General features: G+C 46.5%; 1 protein-coding gene across 2 annotated transcripts in view; it reads right to left on the bottom strand.

Annotated features, from left to right (window-relative positions):
- LOC146020677 (lymphocyte antigen 75-like) overlaps positions 1 to 19,545 on the bottom strand; it is a 341,840-nt gene that overhangs the window by 3,960 nt on the left and 318,335 nt on the right. The window contains exons 51-57 of one of the 2 annotated variants that reach the window (XM_083153965.1): positions 16,764 to 16,904; positions 15,165 to 15,287; positions 12,787 to 12,981; positions 11,025 to 11,248; positions 10,578 to 10,752; positions 1,754 to 1,912; positions 177 to 299 (exon numbers count right to left, since the gene is read on the bottom strand). In XM_083153965.1, the coding sequence (XP_083010091.1) occupies positions 177 to 299; positions 1,754 to 1,912; positions 10,578 to 10,752; positions 11,025 to 11,248; positions 12,787 to 12,981; positions 15,165 to 15,287; positions 16,764 to 16,904 (1,140 nt within the window). Of the gene's footprint in view, positions 1 to 176; positions 300 to 1,753; positions 1,913 to 4,735; positions 4,805 to 10,577; positions 10,753 to 11,024; positions 11,249 to 12,786; positions 12,982 to 15,164; positions 15,288 to 16,763; positions 16,905 to 19,545 lie in introns of those variants that run through there. The other variant, XM_083153966.1, reaches the window with a different exon arrangement.

Raw genomic sequence — 19,545 nt, 5'->3', positions numbered from 1 at the left:
ACCAGTGCCTCTGCCCCATCACCACCTGTGCAACCATGAATGAGAAAAGGGCCTAGCCGCATTGCCAACAGAGAAAGTGTAGTAACTATTTCGAAATTCACAGTTTCCTATTGTGTAGAAATAGGAGAGCATGACAGGGAAGAAGACCCAGGGGCTAGGCAGCCTCAGTCACTTACCCTTCGCGCTGGAATTGACGCCGAGCCAAACTCTATTGGTGAGAAGTGTATCAGCCTTCAAATATCTACTAACAAAAGCATTTTCCTCCTCGTCATTTATAGTCAACAGTGTGGAGGTGGGATCTGGAAGATGGATAAACCATGTGGGACATAAGTACAATTATCTTCACTGAAGGAATATATGAATGAAGTAAAAGAAAAAAAGAAAAGAAGAGATATAGGCCCTATGAAACATTCTGTCCTTGAGAGGGATTCAAGTATACAGTATATCTGTCCTGTATTGATAGAAGGTTCAAACTGTGGTGTTTAAAGATACCTTTACTTGCATGCATCTCACTGTTATTAGGATATTACATCAAGTAACCTGGTTGTCAAGACCCAGTTTGTCTGGATATCTGTGTAACTGGGTGTTCTTTGTTTTATCAGTCTAAGGGGGTATGCAATGTGCCACCGCTATTCCCGACGGGGTAAATAGCGGCGGCTCCCTATTCAATGCTGTCTTTAGCGACAGCATTGAAGCGGGATCACAGCAGAACCGGCCCGACTTTAGAAGTCGTCAGGCCCATTCTGCCTATAACGGCCGTGGATTGTCGTGATCACGGCCGCAGTACGCCAATCCACAGCCGTTTTCGCGGCCACATCCCCTTTGCACTGAGCGGTGGGACATTGAATCCCGCCTGTCGTTCTGTGGTCGATCAGACCGCAAACGGGCCAGGATCACGACTGTCGGTGGGGGTCAACAGCTGTGATCCCAGATTGCATACCCCCCTTAGTGGGAAACTGTCCAGCAGAGGAAGACAGAGGTGAAGGAGAGTTTTTTTTAATAAGAGTCTCTTGCAGGACGTTAGTATCTTATATTTGGTATATGTGAGTGAGGACTGAGCTTGTGGTCTGGTGGCGCAGATGGCCCATTACACATTTGCCTTGTCTAGACAGTGGATCCAGCCAATTGTTCAATAAAGAACATGGCTCAACTGATATCTTAAGACATGGAACATAGAACATTATAAATTACTACATTCATTTTTTTTTTTATTGAAAGACTAGAAATCACCCATAAAGACTTGTCCCAAAGGAGGCAAATTCATACACGTCAGTTTGCTGCATATTCTGTGTCCAGTTCCTTTTTGTCCTAGATTCAATCATTGGTGTATGTCATACAAAGCAAGCTAGGGGTGAATGTGGGCTCTTTTCCTGCGATTGCCGCCCGTGCGCATTGCACCGGAGCCTGTGAGCTGCACCTACTGCACAAGTAATCTCTGGGATTGCTGGCAGGCAAATAAGACCACAGGCGATATATCGCAAGCAGTTCTAACACCTCAAGGGCGGCTCATAGCTGGATCGCCGAGGGTATATGGGGGCCTTTACAACTGAAGTGTATGGGTAAAACATAAATGCTTACAATGCTTATTATTTTCATTAGGCACTTGGACACTGGAAAACCAGGTGAGAAAATATAAAACCAGGGATGTGTATTTTTGCCAGTAGTACTCTCCAGTGTACTTTATTGGAACAGCCTCTTCCTGACCTATTGTTTTCTTAACCACACTGATGCCAATAAATGTTTGGTCACGTACCTAAAGTCTCACAGAAGTTTCTGGCCTCCTCGCTGGTGTATGCAGAGTAGTTGTAAATCTTCATGTCAAACCCATAGCAGTAATCCTTCTGACGTACCCATTGGCCAGAACCAGGTGTTCTGGGACACAGCTGATCTTCTGCATACAATTTAGATTGTACTGTAAAATAGAACAACAAGTATTTAAGATAAGAACATTTTATTAAATTTGCAATTGTAAAAGTTCTGGTGCTTCAAATATCAATGAGGCCTATGCAATATAAGTAAAATGAAATAAAAGTAAAACAAAAAGATATGGGGCATTCCCCATTCTCTAACATCCTTACATTGAAAACACCACCTGACAATAAAGACAATATATGAGGGCATTACTTGTGTCAGTGCTGCTAAACACCCTCGTTGCCACAGGTCGTCCTAAACCGATCATCTGCAAGCAACAAGCATGAATTACCTTATGTCTCGCAGACTTACACAATCACGATGAATGTTTGGAGCAATGTTTTTTCAGCACTAACTTTTTATGATAAATTCAATATGAAGTAGGTTCCCTCAGGGGCGGATTGGGATGGAAAACCAGCCCGGGAAATTTCAGGGAGCAGCCCTAATGGGGGTGGAGTCTGTCGATGGGGGCGGGGTTTGTAGAGTAAGCAGAATTGTTAACTGGAGAATGAATAATTAACGATAATGAGCATAAAATACACAGTATTTTAAACAATTTCACACACAAAAACTGTGTTGTATGTACGGGACTTAAAACATTTGTCCCATGGTGCATAACCCCATGCATAATACTCATTTCCTTTTTTTTTTTGCAAATAAATTTACATCAACAATATAAATATGGGAATAGGTTAAGCCCCATACACACTAGGCTATATAGTAAACGATATCACTAAAAAAGGGCCCTTCTGAGTGATATGTTTTACTATATCGCCTAGTGTAGACACTGATTATCATTAACAATGCATGCTCCTATGCATTGGTAACGATCCCTTCCCTCGTCCTGCATGTTGTCGCTCCCAATAATGGTGTCAGCAGGGATCGGCAAGTGTGTTTGGGGCTTTACACTATATTTTTGCTGGTGCAGTGGATTGTTTTAAACTAAAACAAGAGTTACAGCAACTCTAAAAAATGGGAATATTTAGAATCAGGATGGATAATTAAATAGAGAAATTGCAGGGCAGATAGCTACTGTACATACATTTGCATACTTTATAAAATAAAGCATACACTGAAGGTATACATGAGCAATTGCTACAGAAGCCATTGGCTTCAAACAGTTAACTCACCACTTGTGTGGGGCATACTTGCCTACTTTTGAAAACTAGTTTCAGGGAGATTTTATCTGCTAGTAGAATGAGGCACTTAGAGGTGTGTCATGCTCCGCCTAGGGGGGTATGTCTTAATCCACCTATGGGCGTACTTATCGCTACTATGGGGGGTGTTCTCCAATGGCTGGAGAAAACTCTGGAACACTCTGGGCCTAAATCAGATGTGTATGTTGCTGCATGTAGCACTGCACTAAACCTTTGAAAGAACGTGTGTGTGTGAGTATGTGTGTGTGTGTGTGTGAGAGAGACAGAGAGAAGAAAAGAGAGAATGCATGAGTCAGAAACTGAGAAGTGTGTGATAGACACAAAGGTGGGAGAGAAAGAGGGAAAGTTTGAGAGACAGAGAGAGATAGAAAGAGAAGGGTAGAGCGTTTGTGGAGGGACAGAGGGAGAGTGTGAGGGAGAAAAGGAGAAAAAGAGGGGAGAGAGAGTGGAAGAAAGATAGAGTGTGAGAGGGGGAAAGAGAAAGAGAGTGGGAAAGAGTGTGAGGGGGAAGAGAGTGTGTGTGAGGGGGGAAGAGAGAGAGTGAGGTGGGAAAGAGAGAGAGTGAGAGTGGGAAAGAGAGAGAGTGAGAGTGGGAAAGAGAGAAAGTGTGAGAGTGGGAAAGAGAGAGAATGAGAGTGGGAAGGAGAGAGAATGAGAGTGGGAAGGAGAGAGAGTGTGAGAGTGGGAAAGAGAGAGTGTGAGGGGGGAAGAGAGAGAGTGTGAAAGAGAGAGTGTGAAGGGGGAAGAGAGAGAGAGTGAGAGAGAGAGAGAGAGTGAGAGAGAGTGAGAGAGAGAGTGTGAGAGTGGGAAAAAGAGAAAGAGAGAGTGTGAGGGGGAAGAGAGAGGGGGGGGGGGAGAAAGAGAGTGAGAGGGGGGGGTGTTATGGAGAGAGTGTGTGAAAGAGTGAGGGAGGAGGAGAGAGAGGGGAGTGTGTGTGAAAGTGGGTGTGTAAGAGGGAGAGAGTGGGTGTGAGAGAGGGAGAGTATGAGATAGAAACAAAGAGGGAGGTAGAGAGACAGATTTATTATTTATTAATAGGCAATCAGGGGAATATGCGCTATCCCCTGATCTATGGCACCCACTGAGCGGGTGTCTAGCGTGTGGCACTGTGGGGCAGGAGGTATAGCGCAGCTACGATATTTCGTAGTGCCCGCCTGCCTCCTGCCTAATTTATGAACAGTCAGCATCGCTGACCATTCCGCCGCCTGCAGCTATCGACTTCGACAGCTGCAGGCAGCGATGCCCTATGCCTACACAGGGACAGCGCTGTCCATGCTGCTGGATCTAAGCTGCGCTGGGGATTTCATGTGAGTAGCGAGATCCCGCGCATGCCCGCTTCAGCCGGCCGGGGAGAAGCAGACAGCGCGTCAATGTCAGCTGGAGGAGGCATCGCCGGAGGGGGGAGTTGGTGCTCCCCCGCTTCGGCAGCCAAGATCTTAGTAGCCTTTAGCGCCTCTATAATAAATCTACCCCAGAGTGAGTTGCTCTCAGGGGGTAAAGACATAGACTCAGAGTGGGCCAGGGAGGAATGGCGGCAGCTGCTGTATTGGAGGGACCAGGCACACCCTGCACACACTAATAACCAGGGAGGGGGAGTGAGAGTGTATGAAAGGCTTGAGACAGGTTGCACTGTGCCCTTCCCCTTCTGTATAGGCAGCGCTGTGTACCTGAACCACTGGTCGCTGGGTCTTCTGCTCATCGGCGCTGGCAGCTCAGGGTCTTCCACTTGCCAATGCCTATGTGGGAAGAATAGGACAACTGGCGACGGCAGCATGAGCATGTTACTGCAGTGGAATGGGGCTGCAGCTTCACCTTGTACAGGGGGATAACAGGACTGCAGCATCACCTTGTACAGGGGGATAACAGGACTGCAGCATCACCTTGTACAGGGGGATAACAGGACTGCAGCATCACCTTGTACAGGGGGATAACAGGACTGCAGCATCACCTTGTACAGGGGGATAACAGGACTGCAGCATCACCTTGTACAGGGGGATAACAGGACTGCAGCATCACCTTGTACAGGGGGATAACAGGACTGCAGCATCACCTTGTACAGGGGGATAACAGGACTGCAGCATCACCTTGTACATGGGGATAACAGGACTGCAGCATCACCTTGTACAAGGGGATAACAGGACTGCAGCATCACCTTGTACAGGGGGATAACAGGACTGCAGCATCACCTTGTACAGGGGGATAACAGGACTGCAGCATCACCTTGTACAGGGGGATAACAGGACTGCAGCATCACCTTGTACAAGGGGATAACAGGACTGCAGCATCACCTTGTACAGGGGGATAACAGGACTGCAGCATCACCTTGTACAGGGGGATAACAGGACTGCAGCATCACCTTGTACAGGGGGATAACAGGACTGCAGCATCACCTTGTACAAGGGGATAACAGGACTGCAGCATCACCTTGTACAGGGGGATAACAGGACTGCAGCATCACCTTGTACAGGGGGATAACAGGACTGCAGCATCACCTTGTACAAGGGGATAACAGGACTGCAGCATCACCTTGTACAGGGGGATAACAGGACTGCAGCATCACCTTGTACAGGGGGATAACAGGACTGCAGCATCACCTTGTACAAGGGGATAACAGGACTGCAGCATCACCTTGTACAGGGGGATAACAGGACTGCAGCATCACCTTGTACAGGGGGATAACAGGACTGCAGCATCACCTTGTACAGGGGGATAACAGGACTGCAGCATCACCTTGTACAGGGGGATAACAGGACTGCAGCATCACCTTGTACAGGGGGATAACAGGACTGCAGCATCACCTTGTACAGGGGGATAACAGGACTGCAGCATCACCTTGTACAGGGGGATAACAGGACTGCAGCATCAATGCCTGTGTCACTACATTTACATTTTTATTTTTAATTTGAAACTTCAAAAGGATGCAGGGGAGTGCCTGCTGGCCATTGGGACTCCCAAACATCTCCCCCTGCACCCTTCATAGTTACAGCACTGTGCCCCTACACATAACACACATCTCACCCATATTAAAGCCAGTACACCCATCACAGTAGTAAATTATACAAACAACACACCCCAACTCCACATTGTAAACACAACACCCCCCCCCCCACTACCCATTATACACACAGCCCCACTCCCCATTATATATACACAACACACCCCCACTCCCCATTATGCACACAGCCCCCACCAGGGGCTGGCTGGCAATTTTTAGCCTGGGGGCAAATCCAGAGCCCTGGCCCATAAGGAGGCTGGGGGCTGTGGAAAGAGCAGTTGATTCAGACCTGTTCTTTTGGATCCAAAATTCGTCCCTTTCCCCGATGGTCAGGGTCTACATATGCGCATGTGCACACTCTGGGAGCTAATGGCTTCGGCAAGTATCACACTCGCCAGACTGTTCTCTCCATAGTGGGATTGAAGGGGGTGGGAGCAGGGGAACTCCCAGCGGTTTTTGGGCATCCCCATAAAAATGCTGGGCATTCCCCTGGGTAAGACGTCACATGGCATCAGCGCTCGCCCCGAATTTGCCAATCTGCGGCCATATGATAAGTAAGTATTGACTGACTTTGCAGACCAAAGGCTGCAGAACTCATTTGATGGTCAGCGACCATCAAATGATTTCTCCTCGGTTCGGGCACATGCGAGGGGATGTGTTTGGGAACAAATTCCCTTGCATGCTAGCGACAAGATTCAGATGGAGAGGGAGAGAGAGAGAAGGAGCGCATAGCGAGAAGGTGAAAGGAGAGAAGGAGAAGAAGTGGAGATAGGAAGAGACTACAGTGAAGGGAGTGTGGAGGGGGAGAGAGACAGAGAAGGAGAGCGGGGGGAGAGAGATAGAGAGAGACAGGGGCTGCAACAGGCATCACTGTATCTCTGCCCTCCCCCAGGAGAGGTATTCATAGGGTGCAAGAAAGAGACAGGGAGCGAGAGACGGTGCAAGAAAGAGACAGGGAGCGAGAGACGGTGCAAGAAAGAGACAGGGAGCGAGAGAGGGTGCAAGAAAGAGACAGGGAGCGAGAGACGGTGCAAGAAAGAGACAGGGAGCGAGATAGGGTGCAAGAAAGAGACAAGGAGCGAGAGAGGGTGCGAGGAAGAGACAAGGAGCGAGAGAGGGTGCGAGGAAGAGACAAGGAGCGAGAGAGGGTGAGGCAGGGACAGAGAGAGAGGGTGTAGTGGAGAGACAGGGAGTGAAAGAGGGTGTGAGGGAGAGACAGAGAGAGAGTGTGGGGGGATGGATGAAAGATGGGGCGAGAGAAAATTTAAAAGGGATGGGCGAGAGAATAGAGACGGGAAAGAAAAATATAAAAGAAATGAGAGGGGGGGGGGGTGAGAATTGGGGTGGAGTGAAAAGGGGAGAGGGGTGAGACAGGGGGAGTAAGAGGCAGGGTGAGAGAGAGGGAGGGGAGGCTATTCAGGGGAGAGGGATAGAGAACAGGCATTTAAAAGGGATGACTTTTCCCCCAGAAAAAGTGGCCTGTGTTCATCTGACTCACCAGTCACTCGGCAGAGGCAGGCTCCAGGGCAGGGGCAGTCCCAGGTTCTCCAGAGTAGACGCTGTGCCGGGGTCTCCAGGGTAGAGGCTTCTCCGGAGTCTGAAGGGCAGCGGTGGTCCTGGGGTCTGCAGGGTAGAGGCTGCGCCGGCATCTGCAGGGTAGAGGCTTCGCTGGCGACTGCAGGGTAGAGGCAGCGCCGGCGTCTGCAGGGTAGCGGCGGTCCCGGGGTCTCCAGCGTAGAGGCTGCGCTAGGGTCTGCAGGACAGTGGCAATGCCAGGGACTGAGCAGCGGCTGCGCCTGCTTCTTCAGGCAGCAGCACCAACGGGTCTTTTATCTCCCGCCGGTCTTTCATCTTGCACCAAGTAATACGTGCCCGGGTGCCCACCTAAAGCCACTGCGGCCTGCAAAAGTACATGTAGAGCGGCCCGGGGGAAAATGGCACCCTGCCCCCCCGGCCCAGCCTGCCCCTGTCCCCACTCCCTATTATATACACAACACTCCCCATTATAAACACAACACACCCCCACTACCCATTATACACACAGCCCCCACTCCCCATTATATATACACACAACACACCCCAACTCCCCATTATAAACACAACACACCCCCACTCCCCATTATGCACACAGCCCCCATTCCTCATTATATACACAGCCCCCACTCCCTATTATATACATAACACACCCCCACTACCCATTATATACACAGCCCCCACTACCCATTATACACACAGCCCCCACTCCCCATTATATACATAACACACCCCCACTACCCATTATACACACAGCCCCCACTCCCCATTATATATACACACAACACACACCCACTAACCATTATACACACAACCCCACTCCCCATTATACAGAGCCCCCAGTCCCTATTATAAACACAGCCCCCCCTAGTACAAGGTACATCAGCCCCCACAGCCCATTATACACACAACTCACTTGTGTGACTGTGTTGCTCTTCCTGAGAGGAGCAGGGATTTGACAGCGTGCTGGAGAAGAAGCATATGCTTCCAGCAGCTCATCGCAGAGAGAAGAGAGGAGCAGGAGAAGAATCAGGCTTCAAACAGCTTAGCTCATCGCAGTGAGAAGAGAGGAGCAGGAGGTGCAGGCCTGATGCACGATGTTGTTGAGGTGGGCGGGGCTAACTTCAGTATGTGAAGCAGGGCCCTGGCTGTGCTGCTGCTGCTCCCGATGTGACTTCCTGTCACTGTCAGCACACACTGCAGCTCGGCTACCCAGAGCGTCATGTCCTGCTGTGAGACGCTACGACCTCTCAGCACCCGGCCTCAGCAGTGTATTCTAGCCAGACTGCAGGCGGCCGTATTCAAGTATAAAAATGCAATTATAAAAATAAAGCAGTTGAAAATTGGCAACCGCAATGTTCCCTGAGGGTTTTAGATACACAGTCCATACAATGTGATCGAATTTCAATGAAGCCATGAAGATTTTATCCAATGATTATTTACTTGGTCCTTCAATGAACAGTCACAAGTAAAAGAAGATATGCAAAACGTCCCAACGCATTTCGTCTTTAGAAAGACTTCATCAGGGGAACAATGAAACAATCTTATAGCTATTATAGAATTTGATATTATCCTTAAAAGGGTCCTGTAAAATCCTTTTCTTTTAGTCCAAAAATAGTGTTACTCTTTCAAGAAAATCCTTTGATAATAGGGTTCTAAAAGTTTATGAATAAAGCATAAAAGGTTTAAAATGGCCTCATTGGCCAATCCCAATGAGGCTAATAACAGTCGCCAGTACAAAGATGGGAATCTTTTCATCTGGAGATAAATGAGGCATATAATATATATATATATATATATATATATATATACAACAACAATACCAATCTGCGCAACACAGGATAATATTCTAGTCCGTCCAATTAGAATAGTGGTAGGTGCAGCTCACTCCAATAGAGGCTTGCTCGAGCCTCAGGAATTGCAAGACATGTAAAACAAGGAAGAAGGAGCGCACGAATGAGCAAGTATATCAGATTTTACTTAAAAAAGTGTATAAAGCTCACATACATTATAGAAATAAAAGATCAGCATATCCACCCAATCACCAGCACAACGTCTGAAGCCAGATGCATGGAACTCGGACGGGGAGAGATGTTCACAGTCAACCCGGCTGTATGGCGGCGTCAGCGGCACGACGTGCTGAGTTCACCTTGCTGCTCCGTCCAGTATCTTCTCTCCCTGATCGTGCCGCTGACGCCGCCATACAGCCGGGTTGACTGTGAACATCTCTCCCCGTCCGAGTTCCATGCATCTGGCTTCAGACGTTGTGCTGGTGATTGGGTGGATATGCTGATCTTTTATTTCTATAATGTATGTGAGCTTTATACACTTTTTTAAGTAAAATCTGATATACTTGCTCATTCGTGCGCTCCTTCTTCCTTGTTTTATATATATATATATATATATATATATATATATATATATATATTCCAAGAAATGGCTGGCACTCCATAACTCAAGAAATGGCTGGCACTCCATAATTCAAATAAACAAAGTCCGGGTGCCCTCCCAGGAGAAGAGAGTAGAAGCTCACTCCAATGCACAGATACGACGAGGGTGGCACTCCAGCAATAAATGTCAAGTGTCGTGAACCAACGTTTCAAATGTTAGTCCAACATTCCATTCACACCCTGATGAAAAATGTTGGAATAACATTTGAAACGTTGGTTCACGACACTTGACTGCTGAATTAATTTATTGCTGGAGTGCCACCCTCATCGTATCTGTGTGTGTATATACATACATACATATACACACATACATATACACACAAAATAGATACATACACACAGATACATACATACACACACATAAACATATATATGTTATCACCATAATGAGATGGCAATAACAAAATATTTATTGCGACAAGTAGCACTGCAACATGTCATGTAGTAAGTACGGGCTATTTCTGGTGACAGCAATATTATCACCAGGCAATATCTTATAAGCAGGGTATGTCAACTATTATTACAACTTACTTGCAGATGATTTATAGCACAGTGCACCATCTAGCATCTCTGAGCAGCCCTTTTGGTTCCAGATTCCCTTTGTATCCAGATAAGTGCAACCTTCAAAACGTACTGCCTTCTTAATGTAAGTAGGTGTATAATTAAATGTAGTGCCATCTGACCATCCCAGACTGGTTCCAATCCCCTATTGGGCAGAACAATGATACAAAAGAGACCAATTGTTTTTTTTTACAAACATTTTAACATAAAATAATTTTTTAAGAATTTTAACATAAAAAAAAAAAAAAATACAACCAGCAGAGACTGGCTACGCTGAATGCTGGCCAATAATTTGGAGCACACTTTATGAAACACTAAAGTCTCTTGCTCAAAAAGAACAAAATATAAATTGTGCAAGACTTCCTATGTAATTGTAAAGCAATTAATAGTAAATAATAGACACATCGGTGCCCTTACATCATCATTCCATAGACCAATCCAAAGTGGGAACCCATCTAGTCTTACAATATGCTCCAGAAATAATTGCTGATATGGGTCGTGGATGCTGGCCAAGTGGCTGTCACTTTGCTTACATTCCCTAATGGCTTCAAACCACGTAAGCTTCTTTTGCAGAACATGGTATGTGAGACTCCCATAAAGTATCGCAGATGGCAATGCATTCATATGTTCTTCATTTGAACCTTAAGAAGAGAAAAAGATAAAACAAAACAAAAATTTGTCACCACCATAAACACACACACACACACACACACACACACACACACACACACATTGGGCGGTATTCAATGAGAATACCTGCGAGGTGCAGCGAATCCTTTTTTGGATTCGCTGCACATTCGCCACGTTCCGGAGCCTCACCGGCTCCGGTATTCAACGAGTCAGGGGCAGCGAGCCCCTGACCAGTGAATATGAGCTCCTGCGGCAAATGCCGCAGGGAGCCTGAGGACGGTGGCAGGCAGAGAGATGGAAGTCTCTCTGCCTGCCCCAGAACGTTTGTGGGGGGAGGTGGGCTCCCCGGGTGCCAGGCAGCACAGGCTGCCCCCCGGGGGTGCCAGCAGGGGACCTATATTCACTACACCCGATCGTAACGATCGGGTGCAGTGAATATATGAATATGTAAGGAGCGGCTCAGCTCCGGCGCCCCCTGCTGGCTGCTGTGTAAAAAAAAAACAAAAAAAAAAACATTTTTTTAAATTAAATATATATTTATGTGCTTACAGCACATGAATAAAAGTAGCATGCCCCTCCTCAGAATAAAATTCCTGATTTTTTTACACCAAATGTAAAAAACACTTTATTTTAAAAGTTCACATTCCACTTCTCCATCAAAAGATAGCAATTGCTACTCGGTGAATCATGGCGAAAAAACCTTCAAATGTATTTGCCATGTGGTCATTGAATAGGGTGATTCACCGTTTTAGTCCAAAATTCGCCAAACAGCACAAATTCGCCATAAAAACATGGCGAATCAGGCTCATTGAATACCGCCCATTGAATGCTCTATATAAGTACCCTGGTTTCAGTCTATCTTGTCCTAAAGCCTTAGTAACAGATGCTCTGCTGTAGTATGCGAAATTAATAAATAAAATCTAGCTCCTTTAATAGACAAACGCAGGTTACCCAGAAACCCCCCTCCACTGGGCAAGTGCCTTAAATTGTGACAATAGCACTGGTACTGTATATAATATGATCAATAAAGCTGTCACCCCATCATACAGTGTAAGGGACAGAGCAGGGCTGCTGCACATGCCTAGTGTACCAGCTTCTTCTACCACACTTACTGGTATGTGTGGATCTGAGCCCTCAAAAATTCCAAAGGACCAGAGAGTAGCTGCCAGGAGGAAGAGACAGGAGCCTTACCATGAAGTGGGAGATTGTGAGTTTAGAAAGTGCAGTACTGGTTATTTTATGTTTGTGGATTTATTATGATATGTGTAACCTTTTCCTGACCATTTATCTTCTTAAAATGTTCGAAACAGCCAACCTGTAATGTTGAATATTAATACTGTATTCCATACAGTATCCAGTGTATAAAAAATATTCATGGCTGTTACCCTCCCCAGATTCCCATACTTACTCCAATGCACTGCAGAGGGCAAGATTTTAGATTACATTTGGAAACCACCCTCTAAATATCCTGCGTTTGTCCATTTACCACTTCCAGTATTATGTTATTGTGTGCGTAATACAATATGGCAGAAACACATAAAGGATTTACCCATTTCGATTTTGCAAGCCACGATGGAGTGTTGTGCAAGAAATGTCAGCTCAGAGCTGTTCGGATTGGGGAAAATATCCCAAAAACCATCTAGCTTCATCGCTGCATAAAAGCTGGTATTGGTCACCGTTGGTCGCCCGTCCTTCCAGTTTGAGTATTGCACAAAGGACTCATCGTGCCATCGTAGCAGTTTTTCTGGAGAAAGACAACTTGTATCACACATTGGATAATACATTTTAGGTTACAGTGACCAGCTTAGGTGCGCTAAGATTGTAGAGGATAAATAAGGCAACAACTGAACTGGCCAAAACCTTAAAGCCAAATGGGAGTTACCGTCATAGACCATGTAGTGTTATTGATGACAGCAATCAAGAAAGTAGGCCCAGACTTGTGAAAAGGCACAAGCAATAGCAATCCCAGAACTGGGGAAGTCACTATCTACTGTATTCCTAGATAATGTACATTGCATGACAATTGTGAAAATGTGCTGCCATCAGCGGCATCCAATCAGAATTGCACTTACATTCTTCTAATTAGAAGGACAGAAACCAGATGCTTGTATAGTGAGAAAAATGAGGCAATGACAGTGTACACCAGGGGTGGCTGACCCGCGGCTCGCTACCCACATGTGGCTCTTCTGTTTGCGATGTGTGGCTGCAGCGTCACATCACCGCCGGGAAGCTGGCAGCAGTGTCCAGTCTCTGCCGCCATTTGTAGGGAAGGGGGGTACTGTTGCATGTAAGGCATCTCTGGCTCCTGCTTAATCCACGCCTGCCATCCTGAGCCCTCCTGGCTGTGCCCCGGGTCCATGGTAAGCAGGGCCCTTTTTTAAATTCATATATATATATATTTTATATATATACAGATGTAGCGCCTCTCTTCATTGCAGGGGCCGGCGGTGGATTTGTAACCTGCCAGCCCCCGCCAGACTTTGGAAGGGGACGCGCGTTCTTCCCCTTACAACAGAGCTCCCCCCGCTGCCGGTCCTCGCCACGTTCCCCCACCTCCCCCCCTAACCCTGCCCGTCTCCCTGAAGCGGAGACGGGCAGGGTTCCCATCCCCCGCCTACAGTAAACTGGGATGCGTGTCCCAGTCAGATGTAGCGCCCGGTCGGCAGCGGGGCCGGTCTGGCGAGTGCCGGTGCTGGATGAGCGGCGCTACATCTGTATACAAAACGGAAATAAACAATAATACAAAAAACACTGAAAATACAGATATAATTTGTGTCTGTATTTCCAGTGTTTTTTGTATTATTGTTTTTTCCATTTTGCTTTATTAAGTGTATACTATGTTAATTGCCTGTTTGATGACGTCACCCCCAACGGATCTGTGACAGATGAAACTGGCTCCATCTGTGTATATATTGTTCAATATATACACAGCGCGCCTGTTTCAATTTTTTTTTTCCCTTGAGGTTTGAATGCTACAAAATTATTTGAACTTTTTTTTTGTTGGCAACTCATTTAAACTTGTAGAATAACTCAAATGAGTTTTGAAGTCGTCGCAACTAAACCTATTGCAAGGACATTCTCCTACAAACGACATTCCAAAGGCGTGAACACAAAAATGAGACATGGCCTTGTGCCAGCTACAGATGGAGCCGGCGCCCGTGGCAACGGAGCTCGACAGGGGTCACCGCCGCCTCCCCCTCCGTCGCCACCGGTCCCCCCCTTCCCGAACTGGGCAGCGTCTCCCTGAAGCGGAGACGGGCAGGGAGACGCTGCCCAGCTGCCTTTATACTGGGCATTTATACAAAGATAAGGCCCGCTCGCTCCATCTGTAGGCGAAAACTCATTTAAAAATGGGGTGTGGCCTTTCAGAAGCTAGGCCATGGCCATTTTTTAATGTATCTGCTCTTTGTCTTACCAGAACATATTTTTGGGCTCTTTTGCCTCTGATTGGTTGGCCACCCCTGGTGCACACAGCTGTAACAGGTGGATGGATAAAACCCTGATGATGCTGTATGGATGAATGGGGTAGTGGAGGTGAAGTACAGTATGTCCAAGTACTGATCATATGGATCTCGCCCACATTAACCCTTACATGTCTGGCCAAACTGCATAATAACCCCTTCTCTAGCTGCAGAATCTAGACATGCTGTGTATGGTCAGCTTCATGTAGATGGCTTACAGCAATCAGTTGTATCCAGATAAATAGCCCTGAACCAATCAGCTTCTGTTATTTTTCAAACACAGCCAGTAACATGCCAATAAGAAGCTAACTGGTTGGTACTTTATTACACTCAACTTTATCACTCTCCAAGCTTTGCACAATTAATTTTTTTCTTGAGTAGATTGTTGTTTCTCATTCATGGCCGTAATGCATCATATACATATACTGTACATATATACCACTTCTGGATGTTATACAAGACTCACCATTTCCATCATAAATCATTCCCAACCAAACCCATTTGACAAGGTCGATGTATGGCTGTAGGTGACTAAATACAAACGTATTTTCAGCCTCATTTCTGATGCTCAGGGCGTACGCGTCTGGGTCTGCAAGACAATGCGCTCATTAAGTATATACAGCAATAACTGACAAGGTGGCATGTGTGACATAAAGAGTAATCACAAAACAGTTTATATCATAAAGAGATTTGTATTGTATACCTGCAGGAAATGTTAAGTCATTGCTGATCTATACATTTAATGATCTTTCTCTGAGATATCACAGTGCAAAATGTAATGACAATCGTTAATAAAAAGATGTGAATCAGCGAGTTCAACTGTATTAATCACAACATGCGCATAAACATGCCACAGCTGATGGCAAGTGCTTTGGTGTACATTCCTGTAAATTTGGGTCTTTGGAACAGTTGGTAACATGTCTATGGAGGGTTCCAAGACAGCAGAAAATGTCCAGTCCATCAGAAAGAAGAAATATCATTTGTCATAGAATAAAAGAGATCTGAGGAGTAATGTTTGTATTCCACTCTGTAGAATAGTTGTTTTCCCCAACTGCGCTAAACACGATCAAAGATATTTTACTTGTCTTAGGGCCCATACACACTGGGCGATTTTGAGCTGAAAGCCGCTCAGCGTGTATGGCCCAGCAATGAGCGGTGATGCCCGCTCCCGCATCATCGCCAGGAAAGCCGTTCATCTGCTGATATTACCAGCAGATGAGCGGCTTTGAGGATGGCTTAGCATAGCGCTGCGCTATGCAAAGCCGTCTGCCCCCCCCCCCCGCACTGATGGCGCCGGACAGGGGGGAAAAACGCTCAGTGTGTATGCACTGAGTGGCTTTCCCCCCCAGCGATGATCGCTGTCCATACACGTTTGGCATAATTGCCCAGTGTGTATGAACCTTTAGTCAAACACTCCCAAAATAGTCCATTCGGAATTAACCAAGACATCATTTAGTGTTGTGCATATTGTCTAATGCTTAACTGGATGTATATGGCACACTTGGAATAGTGGAGTCTGAGCCGTGGGCACCCCAGCAACTGATATCTGGAATTTTGTGAGTGCTATATTTCACCATGGATATATACCGTAGTTCACTCTACTGGCGTATCCTGAAGACGGGTTGATCCTGAAATGGCGCAGATACCATTAAAGGCCTTCATTGCATTAAAGCAAGCCCTGTATCCAATGCTGAGCTGCAGATGTACCAAGCTGAGGTCAAGTATCAACATTTCAAATGTTAATCATGTTGTCTTCATGTTGTATGTGCTATGTTGTACCACCTAGCACACATAGGCCCCATGGTCCACAGTTCACACCCTTCACCCAATTTGGTGCAGCAACCACTTTCCCAGAGATTCCTGTATGAGCAGTACAGAAGTCACCCGGAATGCATGCTTGATTTTAAAACGTGCAATATGCAATATACTTACAATATTCCATTTTAGTTGAGGTGAATAACTGTTTATGTCGGAAGCCGACTTTCACACTCCCTCTCCCGAAATAAAACAAAAACATATATAAACTCCACACATAACATGGGCATACAAAACAGTCATAACGTACGGAGAGAGCGGCAGACTGCGGGTGCCCATCGTTTATGGGTTATCAGGAAGGCGTAGCAGTTGTTGTGGTAAGGAATCCATACGGTGTCTTCAACCCTATGAGGACAGGCATTGGTGTTTTTGGGGGTCTTTCCAGGCTCATCTGAAAGATATAAAAAAATGCAATTATTTGATTATTATATAGAGCAGGGCTGGGCAACACCAGCCCTCCAGATGTAAATGAACTACACATCCCAGCATGCCTTGCATCAGTTTCAGCATGGCAACATAGCAAAACTAATGCAAAGCATCCTGGGATGTGTAGTTCACTAACATCTGGAGGGCCTGTGTTGCCCAGCCCTGATATAGAGTATAAGTGGAATATTTATATTACAGGAACATTAGGAGATAAATGAGCGGCGTTGAGTTGGCATAGCGTACTTTGCATAATTTGGCAAATGATTAGGTCATGAATACGAAAGCACACAAATCTGTGCCTGCAGACCCATATGCGTCAAGGCGCGTCGAAATCACTACAACTGGTGAGAAGGAACAAGGGTGAAAGAGGGTGTTCCCACATGGAACACACAGGGCAGTAGAGAGTGTGGCCGGGCCCAGGTACTTTTCTGTGGCTTAATCGTGAGAGGCGTGTCCATGCATCCTTAGTCTAAAATAAAAAAATAAATAGCACTTTAAGCACCTCACTATCCGCATTGCAGCCCAGCACACAGCAGCATGTGCTGGACTGAACAGAGCTATTGCAGCTGCCAAGTAATGGGGACACCTCCATCAGACATGACCCCAGGTAATTAGTAGCCCCTCGCCCACTCTCTTGGCACCACTGGGAATACAGTTCACAAATGCAGACACAGACAGAGTGAGACACAACCCAGTATTCATGCTAAATCTATATTACATGGACAAGACTAAGGTCTGGTGCAAATAGTGACAGATGCTGGGATTAGCAAACTGCCCCTGAGTGCTCCACTAATACTGAGTGCCGCTTTGTTTGGTGCTCAACGCAGATCGTGCTTATATAAATTTGTAAGCAGAGTAATGAGATTTATGATCTCACCTTGTTCTTTGACTCTATAGCGGATACCGGGACAACACTTAGCTTTGAGAGGAGAGAGTCTAGGCCTAAAGTTGTTAATATTTCCCAGCAGCCCCATGACTTCCTCTTCTCTATACAGAGGCAGCCAGTTAAGTTATCAAGCCCAGGGCAAGGTGCGAGAAGGAGTGTGAGAAGAAAGACGGGAACACACACCGAAACATACACAGAGGAAAGGCGAGTAGAAAACTGGAACCAAAACCTTGGTGGGTGATGGTGGGCACCGCGTGCTTCCTATGGAAGCAAAGAAAAATGATTAAACAAGGTAAGAACTGAAATCTTCGGTACTTATTTCCTAGCACTGCGCCAGTCTCATTGATTGTATGCCTTAAGTGTAAGGTACTTAAGGCATACAATCAACGCGATGGACCAGATTTTCTGTCAATCACCTGCTAATTTGCTGGTGAAAGAGAAAATCGCGTTGATCACGTCCATCGCGGCCCATTATAATGGGCCGCGATGCAACCGACGCGTTTTTCCCATAGAGAATAATGTTGAATTATTTTTCAAGTCAAAATCGGGTTGATCGCGTCATTCGCGGCCCATTATAATGGGCCGCGATGCGATCAACGCGATTTTATATAGGGGACAATGGGAAATGGGCCAATATGGTGAATTTCTCATTGAATATGGTTATAAAGTATGGTTAATGCCCCTCCATTGTTAACGCCACCCCACTATTGACGTCAACCCAAAGCGTGGCGAGCGCGAGCCCTCGAGGAGCGACGGTACGCGTCCTCTGACCTTTTCATACCCCCACTATCCACGTCGGCGTGGAGTTGATTTTATAAAGTGTGGCGAGCCACCGAGCCCGAAGCGTAGCGAGCCCCGCGAGGGGACGTGTATACCTGTGAAGTTATGCGCGGGGCTCGCCACGCTTTGGGCTCGGTGGCTCGCTGTGCTCGCCACACTTTAGAAAGTCAACTCCACGCCGACGTGGATAGTGGGGGTATGAAAAGGTCGGAGGACGCGCACCGCCGCCCCTCCCGGGCTCGCCACGATTCGGGTTGGCGTCAATAGTGGGGTGGCGTTAACATTGGGGGGCATTTAAAACATGAGGGGGGATTTTCTATTAAAATGGGGGTTTTGGTTTTTTTTTACATTGAAATCAATGTAAAATCGGGTCTCAGGGACCATTTTACATTGATTCCAATGTAAAAATCGGGTCGATCGCATCGCATGCGATTTGGTTGGCATGCGATCGACGCGATTTTTCCGACCCGATCAATACAATCAAAATCGCGGGCGCCGTGCTAGGAAATAAGTACCAAATCTTCTTTCCTTTTTCCTCCATTAGGGAGCACAGGCATGCCTCAAAGCTGTCCCTTTATGGAAGAGGACGCTCCTGAGCAGCACTCAGAACCCTTTGCCTGAAGGCCGTCCCTGAAGCTGTTAAGGAGTCCAATGCATAGAAACAAGTTGAAGTTTGGGCAGAGAACATGGCAGCTGGACAAAGCTGCTTTACAGAAGTGCCACAATGAGTAGACAAAATGTTACCATACACCGGATAGAATGAGTAGTCACCAAGACAGGGGCAGGAAAATCTGCTGCAGATTAGGTGTGGTGTATAGTCAAGCAGAGTCACCGTGCCAATGTCTCTTTAGAAGCCTGCCAGCTCCACACATGGAAATAATACAGAACATAGAATCCAATCTTGGAAAATCTCAGTCCACATAAATGAGGTGAGTCCTCA

This window comes from Crinia signifera, chromosome 7 (assembly GCF_055691185.1).
Source record: "Crinia signifera chromosome 7, ASM5569118v1, whole genome shotgun sequence".
Classification (NCBI taxonomy): Eukaryota; Metazoa; Chordata; class Amphibia; order Anura; family Myobatrachidae; genus Crinia; species Crinia signifera.
This window is presented reverse-complemented; position numbering and strand designations above follow the sequence as displayed.